At 37.9% G+C, this 11,151-nt stretch overlaps 1 protein-coding gene across 1 annotated transcript; it reads right to left on the minus strand.

Annotated features, from left to right (window-relative positions):
- Positions 1-490: 490 nt before the first annotated feature.
- On the minus strand, positions 491-10,412 carry RESF1 (retroelement silencing factor 1). The gene is given in 4 exon segments (XM_009912017.2): positions 491-1,398; positions 1,400-1,530; positions 2,733-2,807; positions 3,599-10,412. Coding segments are annotated over 4 exon segments (5,598 nt in total). The 5' UTR covers positions 8,961-10,412; the 3' UTR covers positions 491-1,368.
- Between the last annotated feature and the right edge of the window lie 739 nt (positions 10,413-11,151).

An 11,151-nucleotide genomic window follows, 5' to 3' on the forward strand; every position in this document is an offset into this window, starting at 1 on the left:
CACATCTTCAGCAATGGTGTAGTACTGAAGGCTTTTTAAGTACTCATGCCAATCAATTCCCAAGTCAGAGCAGGAGGAAAAAAAAAATGCTGAAGAGAAAAACATTCCTGATGTGTTTTCTGAAGTATAAGTACATGCTGTTAGAAGTTCATTAGAAAAAGCTTGGACTCAAGTCCAGTTCTCACTTGCAAGCCTTTTAAGAAAGAAGATCTGGCACTTATTTTAAAGCTGCTTTTCAGCTACAGGAATCTCTTCAATGCCTATTTAACTAACTGCAATAAACACAACTTTATACTTTTAAACTAAAAAAAGACAAGGCATAGCCTTCAAAAGTTTATTTCAAGTATAAAAACCGTTCAGTGAAATATCTACAGAGTTTTTACTTTCAGTATAAAGGTTTAAACAGAAAGAATCAAGTACCAAATTTCTGAAAAAATATGATTCAATTCAAAATTCTGAAAAATGAAAAGGCACTTAAACATAAGATATTCAACAACAAATATAACCTTTATGTCACAGTGAACATGTAGCCAAACATTATCTAACTTTATAAACAAAGAAATTAATTACAGTCTGGTTAAAGTGAGCAACATAGTCCAGACAAGAGTGAATTCAAACTCCCTGCACTTTAACAATCACACTTTTCTTTCAAGTGTAAAGAAAGCAGAGAGAGAGAGGAAAAAAACAAGAGAAGTCTTCAGTCAACTATCAGTTTACAGCACTGTGTTCAGATGAAGAACTCAAGAGTTCAATTTGTACAAGTTCCACAAAAAGAAATGTAAGAAAACTGGGTAGCAGCATAAATATTTCGTGGTATCCCCGATCTGTATGTTTAATTTGAGGGTTTTGTATTTGTGTTCCCAGTTTAAAAAAAAATTCTACAAAAATAGAAAATCTTGTTAGAAGCACAACAATCAGACTAGCCTAAGTAGAAAATAAAGGTGTAATGCTTGGGAATCCACTGCAATCCCTTTCCAGTTGTTCTTCCACTGCCAGCAATGGAAAGTACCACAAGTACAAGTTCTCCAGAATCAGAAAACAAAACAGGCTATGACAATTTAAATAAGTTTGAGGTTTTTTGGTCAAGATTCAACTAACTCCTGTATCTTTAAAAAAAAAAAAAAAAGGCTCAAATATCCCAAAAAGAAAACAGTACATTTGACAATGGCATTTTCAGCACCAAAACGTATTTGTGCAATAAATATAGACTAAGATCTCAATCATTCACAAATACAAGGCAAATAGGGGGGAAAATTGCCAACACCAAAAAAAAAAATTTTTTTTTTTACAGTTATTCAGAAATATGAAGTAAACAGGAAAAAGCATTTTAGTGTTGGCATTTTTTTTCCTAGTGATACTGAATAAGACCTATGATACAGGAGTGCTACCAAGGCTTTTGTGACTTTTTTTCCAGATACATTTTCCTGTAGGTCTGAAACACCTCCTTTGAGTCTTTGATTGGAATGTGAAGAGCCTTGCCATCTCCATCCAGGATCTGTATAGCTGTATCAAGTGGAATACTGTCCTCAGCTGAAAGACAGACAGAGAAGCAGGTTAAAGCAAAAGTCTAAGAGTCTCAAATGACGCTACTCCTTATGCATGTGGCACTTCAGGCCACCCACTGTCAAGAAGGATGCCACAAACTTCCTTCCTAAAGCATCAAGCACCTCAGACTTAAATCAATCTCCAATGCATCTTCGAGCACCAAATGGTCATTTGGGTGTCTTCCTAAGATTTCTAAAGAATATTAAGAAAGGTGTGAATTAAAACACGTGTTCGTGAAAGTAAGAGAAAAAACAAGAGGAAGGGCTAAAATAATAGCAGACACTAATAGCCTAGGACACATTCAACAGCAATAAAAGATGTAAGCACTGCCAAATATGTTGCTTTCATCAAGACTACAACACAGGTAACTTGTCAGCAGAGGACTTGCACTCTGATAAGAACAGGATGGCAACAAGGTTACAGCAAGCTGAATGTACCGTTTTGCTTTCTATTAGACCAGTAAGAAAACAAGACTATAGCTAGAAAGATACCCAAAGCAAAGAAACAAAGACAGCAGGGAGTAACCTCGCCCAAGATTTACAAAGGACAGAACAACCAAGATCCTGAGATGAAAGATGCCACTGTTTTAACTGTTGACTCCTAAAGGTTACAAAAGACCATCCAAAAAGTAATTTGCCAATCAAGAGAAACAAGGAAGATGTAGTAGTGGCACCACTTTTCCTCTGTGTTTCATACAAGTAATCCTGTCCAGACTATTAGGACACACAGGTCCTGGTACTTGTGAGCACGCATGTATGTGCGGACAGCATCAACGTAACTGTGAAAGCCAAATAAAATTAAAAAAAAAATCACTTTCTGTTTTTATAGTCTCACACTAGATTTTGTTACATCACCTCCTACATTTTGAAGTGGGAAAGAGGTACCTTAGTCTTTACCTACAGTTTAAAACTGTACTTGAATCTTGTCACCAGTGCTACCTCTGATTCAACTGCACACACATATGCAGGAAAATTCCAACAATCTCCAACAACATATTCTTATGGCAATAAAAATCTCCACAAATCTGTGAAACTCATGTCTACTCTACAGTATCCGTTTCAGCAGCAGAGCAAGTAAAGAATAAGTTAAAATACTTTATTAAGATTTGCTATTATAAAGGAACACTTAAAACCAAGCAATGACTATTTAACATGTATTTCAAAACAGATAATCAGAAGTCATTTCACCTGTAGAGATCTCTTCCAGCTTTTTTTGCTTCACTGGATCACATTTTAACCAATCTTCTTTTTTACTCTTGACACCTAAAGAGAAAATTTCAGAAATGTTTTTGAGGATCCTATATCACAAGTTCTGGTCTCTATTCAGCATCAAGTTTTAACACATATACTAGCACATGCAAAAGGGAATTTCCTTTTGGTGTGAAAATGACTGCAAGGGCTGGTATGTATAACTTAAGATTTGGTTTTATTTAAAATCAATTATAGCATTTGACAAATATGCTTCACAATGCACCACGTAAAATGTCAAAAGATTGGGGATAGGGAAGAAGAGAAGGTAAAAAAGGCAGCTTAAAGCGAAGATGGCAAAGGTTACAGAGACTGTGTACAGGGTATGTCTGGCCAAAGCCCTCTCTCTTCCTCAATGCCACAAAAGATCTCTCCCTCCAGTATCTACCCAGCCAGATTTACACACAACCAGGTGAACACTGAATACAAATTAGATCACCTTTGGTAACTATGCCAAGGGAACGTGCTTTCTATGAACAAGCCAAGCTATCTTCTACAAATAGGTTAGAAAGTCTTCTCGCAAAGTAACTTCAAACTGCCATGCTCTGAACTACTCCACTTTTGTTCTGTAAAACTTAAGGAAAAAAGAATAAAATGTAAAATTGAAGGAAGTCTCATGTTCTTTTTCAGCTTAACACACACCTACAGTCTGTCAGAAAGCTAGCTAAGCTATTTCAACCTTCAGCTTCTAGAGTCCCACATTTTCACTGTCTGTAGTTTTGTGTAACATGAATTCAAGGAGGAGTGCACGCTTTTTACTTGCAAATTAATTTACTTACAAATTAATAATCAAGATAGTATCATACCTGCCACAATGGCTTTCTCTCTTTCCAGGGAATTCTTTGCAGCTAAGCTCTCTTCATCAGTGGTTGGATTTCTGAACAGTATCTCTGGACACAGCTTAAATTCAAGTACTTCCAGTTTGCGTGATTTCTCAACTTCTGAGACAGAAGCATCTCTTTTCACATCTGGGCTGTTTTGTGACACTTTGGGCTTTATAGGCCAGATGGGTCTGACAGGTGACGTCTCTAATTTTGTCAGATATATGCGTTCCTGTGCCGTACGTTTAAATGCAACTCTGTTCAGGTAGTGTTTTTTTGGTTCCTTCTGAAGATGCAATTTTAATCTGTTATTTCTTCTATTTAAATACAGCAGATTTTTATCAGGAAACATTTTCTCAGAGCACTTGTCTTTGTTTTGAGCATCGAGACGCCTCTCTTTGTTAGAAAAGTAGTTTGAGATGGTAGAAGATCGAGCCCTTTTTCTCTGTAGTTTAAGCACAGAGCGATCTGCTAATGAACTCTTTGATTTCCAGCCATTTTCTCCATTCAATTTTTTAGCTTTGTCAGTGTTTATCACACAATTATGTGAAAGCTGCTTGGATTTTTTTCCTTCAGATTGTTTCAGTCTTTCCTCTTCCATTTTTGTTTTCTTAGGGTCTCTCTTCCCAATCTTATTTTCCTTCCTCTTCCGTTTGTATGACTGCTCCTGTGAAGGATGAACTTTAATAGATTTAGGCTGAGAATATTTGAGGTTTCTTGACTTTAAGTCTACAGTGCCAAAATTTGGGAACTTTAGAGCATCAACACGGTAACTATTCAGCTTTTTATGCTTTATTTCTGCTGATAATTTTGCTTTCTCTTTGATGTTAATTCCTACATCTTGCCCAAGTATCTCCTTTTGTTTCCTACCATTCTGTTCTTCAGCTGAATTCTCTTCACAGGTTTTAATTTTTTGTCCTTCATTGACTTCAGCATGCTTAATTTCAACAGTTTCTGACTCTGTAAATTTGTGAATGTCTGTTTTGCATTTCATGGCCAAGTCTCTTTTGGTTTTATCTTTTGAAAGGGACTCCATTTTGAAAACTGTCTCTTTCTTTTTGGATGACTTTGTCACGTTGTCTGCATCTGTATGACCAGCTCTCTGATATTCTTTTTTGTCAGAACGAAATTCTTTGCCTAACAATGGGATTTCTCTGTCGATTTGCAGCTCTTTCTTCAAGCTGCTCTTTTTAGATTTATCAGCATCCTGGTTTTCAGAGGAATTATCTGGTCCAATTATTTCCTGTTGTGTTGTAAGTGGTTTGTATTCATTATTCACCTTTAGCCTAGCTTTTTTGTTCATTGCAGAGGTGTATTTGCAAATATCTTTTTTATTTTTGCTATCATTGTTTGGGATTTTTTCAGAAATTGGTAGGTCTCCCACTGTACAGTTTTTCTTCATTATGGCATCAGATTTACTGTTCTTTTCTTGCCTCTCTGCAGAGCTAGCATTTTCAGCTTTTGACAGCTGACCATCATTTTTCTCTGCACCAGATGTTCCAAGTATACAGGGACACTGTGGCATTTTACATCCTGCAGATAGCCAACCCATTAAAGAACAATCTTCCCCCTCCTCCGCCCTGCAGTTGGATGTTTTTTGTTGCATTTTTTTCTTCTCACATAGACTCTGACGAGGCTGAATACTGCCTTCAACGTTCTCCTTCTCAGCTGAAGCCTCTTCTGACTGTTGACTCGCTACTCTCTCGTTGTCACTAGACGAACACCAGTTGTGTTCAGGAAACAGTTCTTGTATCTGATCAAAGTTTAACACTTCAATTTTTATCTGATCTACTGGGTCCTTCAAATGAAAATTCTTGTCACAAATTTGAGTCTCTTCTTGAGGTCTGTTCTCCATCCACTCAGCCACAGAATCATTTTGTACGGGTTCTTTTGTTAGCATATCAGCACCTTCAATGCCATATGGAAACTCTTCCACTAGTTCAGACAGCTGATTGTTTAGATATTTAATAGGTTCTGCTCCAAAAATGTTCATCTCTCTTTCTGTGCTATTTTTACTGGACATGTAATTTTGTTTACTGTTGTCTCTTGGAACAGTGAACGCATTCGTTTCAGCAGTTATGCTGATTGAGAAATCTAGTGAATTTTGAGCTAACTGCTGGTTTACCCTAGCAAGAATTTCCAAGTCATTTTCAGGATGCTTCAAAGAAGATGCATTGAGTGACATTTTTTGTTCTGAGCTAGAAATTGCTTTAAGAGGATCGCCACTGCTTTCTTTCTCCAAATGACTAGTTGTGATACCATCCAAAATCTTACCTGCTTTATTCACGCAGCTTGATGATTCTTCCAACACATTTTGCAGGAAGCTCTCTCTTTGGGGAGTGTTATTGCTCAGCTCATTTGTAGACAAGTCCAGCTGTTGTTCCTTTTGCCTTGGGTCAGATGCATTTCCTTCTGACGAGGTATCACTTAATGCACATGTCTCAGGGACTGACCTGAAGATACTTGCTATTTGTGGATTATAAAACGTATGACCTTCAACAAGAGAACATACACTAGAAATACAAAACATCTGTTCTTCCAACACAGCTGTGGACGTATCTCCTGTCTCTAACACAGCTTGCTTGTCTTCATGGTCTCTTACACTTTCTTGAAAGATTTTACTAGAAAAATTCATGACCAATTCAGGAAGAGAAGGCTTGTTTTGTAACCCAAGCTGCAGATTTTCTCTGGCATCTTGTGCCAATTGACCAACTTTCCTTTGGTTTTCATCATATGAATTATTTGCACTCAGACTGCTTTTTACTCTTCTGTTTCCATTAGCTAATTTGGTCTGTTGCAAATGCGAGTCCACTTTCTGTACCAGAACACAATTACTGGGTGATGACCAAACAGTTTCTATTGTTCCTTTATCAGTATTTACCACACTTAAAACATTTTTCCCCTGTTCTTGCAAGCTACATATGCTTCCTGAGTCAATCACTGGATAGGTTTTACCTGCAGACGTTGGATGTTTGTCTGCCTGCTCACTCTGTGTTCTCTGTTCAGAAAGTACTAAAGGAGAGACAACTGCAACTTGGAGTTCAAAACTTTTTATCAAATTGCAACTCAATGTATCAAGTTTTTGTGCTACAGAAGCAGTTGTTACAGGCAAAATTGCTTCATCTGTACTAACCGGAACATTATTTTGTTCTCCATTTTTTGTGTTTTGGCTGCAAGGCGAAATCTGATTTGCTGTGGGGCTTTCCTTTGACTGGCTATTTTGCACAGTTACAGATTCTGACGGATGCTTTCTCCACAAGCCCAGGCATGCAGTTAGTTCTTCCACAGAGTAACTACAATTGTTCTGATTAACAGATGTCTTTTCAGTAAATGGCATTTTCTTCTGAGCTACATCACTCTGGAATTTAGCTTCACCAGATTCAGCAGGAGAGTTTGTGTGAACCGTAAGTGCCTGCTCACTTTTCAAACTTTCTATGTTCTTCTCACTAGTGTCTTTTAGTAAGCTTCCACCTGAGGCAGATCCATCTACCAGTGGTTTTTCACTACGCAGGAGACTAGTCAGTATTTTATCAGCAATAGCACCAGCTGTCTTCTCTTTCAATATATTTGTGCTGCTCAATACAAACTGAAGAAATGATGAATTCTTGGGGTTAGCTGGCACATTCTTTGATGCAATTTTGATAGAGCTATCCACTTGACTAAAACATGAAGTGCTGTTCAAGGATGTCACAGTTTTTTGAGAAGAGTTCAAGGCACATGCATCCCTTCGTTCCAAGATGGGAGTGCTCTCGGGATTATTTAATTGAGCTGGGAGTTTGCTTTGAGAGGGAATAGGAGCAGAGCTTGATGAAAGGCTTCCCTGCTCCACCTGAGGGTTACTTCGAGTCACCTCTAATCCTCTGTTATCAGCATTGGCTACATTTTTGTCATTTCTTTCTTCAGGTGAAGAGTTAAGTATTGGACTCTCTGTCATCACTGTTTCAGATGGGGAAGGTGGTACATTTTGTTTGGGCACCTGTGAAAAACAATTAGCAAGAGCAGCTTGATAACTTGGAGGAAGTGGGGGAATACTTTTGCCATGTTTTGAAGCCGCAAAGAGTTTTCTTTTATAACGATGCATCCTTTCAAGCAGGATACATTTTTTTTTAATAGTGAGCAGCCTTTGAGCTTCCCAAGCTAGACTGTCCTTTGTAATTTTTCTTCCATCTACCGCTACTGAAGAAGTTTGAGAATTAACAGGCCCATTCATTAAACTACTAGTCCGGCTTTCCTGAACTGAAGCACTATCACTCAGTGGCTTTGAAGCAGCCACTGAAGAAAGAGTTTCCAGTTCTTTCACAATATCATACAGTTCTTTGGAAATGCCAGGGCATGGCACAGACTTTTCATTAAAAGGCTGATTTGCTGTCACATTTCCACTTGAATTACTGACATTCCTAACTGATTGACCGACTTCTCCAGATTGCTGTTTCTGACAGTGTTGCTGAACACTGTTAAAATCGGAAGCATTTTCTGGATCTGATGGGCGCCTCTGTTGGCTAAGGGTGGATCCATTAGGCACATTTTGAACTGCCTGCGGTACACCTACTAAGGACTGTGCTGCAGCTCTTGAATCACAGTTGGCAGGCAACAAAGATGGTGCAGAACATCCGCTAGGAGCTTCTGATCCCATCTGACTTGGTCGATACTGTAGCAGCTGTACATTTGCTTCAGTATTTTGATTCAGTGAGTGTAAAACTTTAAACTGATTGTTGGAATGATATACTTGGTTTTGGACACATTGCCCAGATGTACCAAGAGACATAGAACTATTCTGGGAAGGAATGTTACTTTGATATAACATTGTAGTTCTCACACCATTATGCTGCTGTATTTGTGGCCGCACAGCGTAACCGTTTCTGGGGACGTACTGAGGTTCCTGAAGTACATTCCTCATGTTATTTCCAGCGTTCATTTGAGATGGGTGAGGTAACTTTCTACAGGAATAAATGTAGCCATGGGAGTTTGGCCAAGAAGTCTGAGTCATCTCTGCCTGCAAAAGCGATGTCTGATTGGGAGGTTTTGGAGTGACTGGTACACAGGACAGTGGATGTCGAACAAGTGAGTATTTTGAGATGAAAAAATCATTACTAGCTACAGATGCTCCTGGTAAAGCCTGATATGAAGTTTTGAATCTTTCAGCATCGACAAGAGGGAAGGCAGCATTGCTAGTTTGCAGATACACCATTTGGTTATTTCCAGCATCAGTGCATACATTTTTAGAGGAACTGGCATTTGTCAGAGAAAAAGCATGTGCATTAGAAAGCGACTGAGTGTAACATGCTTCTTTACTTTGCAGGTTCTTCTTTACATCAGCATTCTGGAATGGTCTTACATTCCAGTCCATCTTTTTTTTATTTCTTTTTCTTCAGCCAAAAGCCAAAATTCTAAAAAAACAAAACAACAAAAAAAACCCCAACAAACAAAAAAACAACCAAACAAAAAAAATACAACAACAAAAAAACCAAACCTTAATCTTTTGATCAGAACCTATTTCACTTAGCAAGAAATGACTTAGAATGCATTATGAACAGAACCATTGAACTTAAATCGCTAGGCAGAAGAGCAACTCCATTGGCACATCCCATGGACATCGATGTCAATGTCAAGCTGCATAAATTATTTCCCAGAACACAGTTAAGGTACAAGACGACAGAGCAGCAACTAACAATTCTATTGACTGTCTAATGAGTAACAAAATCCTCACATTACTCTCCTAATTCTATTATCATTCAACTTTTTAATTTAACAAGATTGCTATATTTACCTTCTCATCCAAAAATGATGGAAAAAGCCCAAAGTATTTGTATAACATGATACAATAAGCAATGCTTAAGAGCTGAGCATAAGAAGCACCTACACAATATAATACAGGTCAGAGTTTCCAGACAAGAAGACTTGACTTCAATTATACCTTCAAATACAATGAAAAAAAGGAGAAAATTAATTTGGGTTCAGTAAAGATCTCTCATAATAACATGGCCCACTTGTTTTTATTCTACATGTCATTTGCTCTTCCCTGACACTGTGGGCAGTTACTAATTTTTGAGAAACACGAGTCTGTGACTCTAGTTAACAGCACATGGAGCTACAAGCAAACCACCCCTAATTCAGTTCGGTAGTGTTAACTTAGTCAGCAGAAGGCATGAAGCATGGAGATGACATCATCACCTCTGCTATTTCATTAAGTACATCTCCAGGAGGTAACAGTGTCACAAATCTCTAACTCTTCATGTGTTATATTCCAGAATTTACACTGTTTACCAACAAGCCCAACTGGGTGAGCATGTCACTTCTGAATGACCTCTGGAACATTATTAGAGACAACGTCTTCAAAGTCAAACACTATTTCAGTCTTCAAAAATGGAAAAGCACAAAAAAACCATGACAACCTACAAGCATGAATGCTGTTTGCATCTCAATAAGTTCCTCTCAGTGTGGTCAAACCCACCTAGGACAGAACAAACAGCTCGCTTTGTGCAGGGTATTAGACAATTTCTCAACAAAATGTTTCAGGTCATTTCTCTCAGATCACCCAGGGCTCCTGACTTTCTTTCATGGACTCTTTTAGATTTTAAGACTCTCCTGATTTCAAACTTCGGAATTAGAAGCATCACTCAGACCTAGCTTGTAAGAGTCACAAAGTTACAATTTTCCAGGTGTTATTATTAAAATTCAAAGATAGCTCTATCTTCCTCACTCTCTTACTTTCTCTCAAAGGACACCAATAACAAAAGAAAACAGGAAAACAAAGTCACATATGAAATTCATAAAAAACATCAACAACAGTATTAAGGCAGTACTTACAGTGATGCAGAAATCTTAGATGAGAAAACAGGGTTTTGCATCCAAACTAAAGATTTCAGACTGCTAATGTTACACTGGGTATTTCCTGAAAAACAATCAGGGGATAAAACAATCATGTCTTTGAATTAGATAACTGCTGATGAAATTTAAGACATTTATACATTCCAGAAACATGATTGAGATACGTAAACAAGACTAAGATGCCAACTAGCAGTAATTGTAAAATCTTTGCTAGAGGAGAAACTTTGATTACATGCAACACAAAACTTAGCCAAAAGTAAAACCCAATTCTTGTCACTGTCAAGACCATAAAAATGAGTACAGCCTTAGTTCACCATCATTATTAGCTGGATTAAGAAAACTAAGTTTGCAACTGTGATCACAACCTTAAAATTTTTTTATAACTTTAATGCAACAAAACACGCTACTTTAAAAAGTGGTATTTGGCAGAAAGCACTTGTCTTCGGAAGAACATTTGAGAAGTTCAGTAACAGTACAAGACTCTGAAAGACAAAGAGAAGACTATTCATCACACATGCCCGCTTCACTCCATCTACTACCTTCTCACCTTGACCACAAGCCTCAGAAATCATCAGCAACTACTACACAGGCAACTGCCAATTTTTCATTGACGGTGCATAGAAAGGGAATGGAGAGACACCCCCATTGAACGCAAGAGTAACAGCACAGCTCTTCAACAAATCTACCACAACTAAAATGCCTACACCTAG

The sequence above is a fragment of the Haliaeetus albicilla genome, chromosome 19 (genome assembly GCF_947461875.1).
Source record: "Haliaeetus albicilla chromosome 19, bHalAlb1.1, whole genome shotgun sequence".
In the NCBI taxonomy this organism is placed as follows: Eukaryota; Metazoa; Chordata; class Aves; order Accipitriformes; family Accipitridae; genus Haliaeetus; species Haliaeetus albicilla.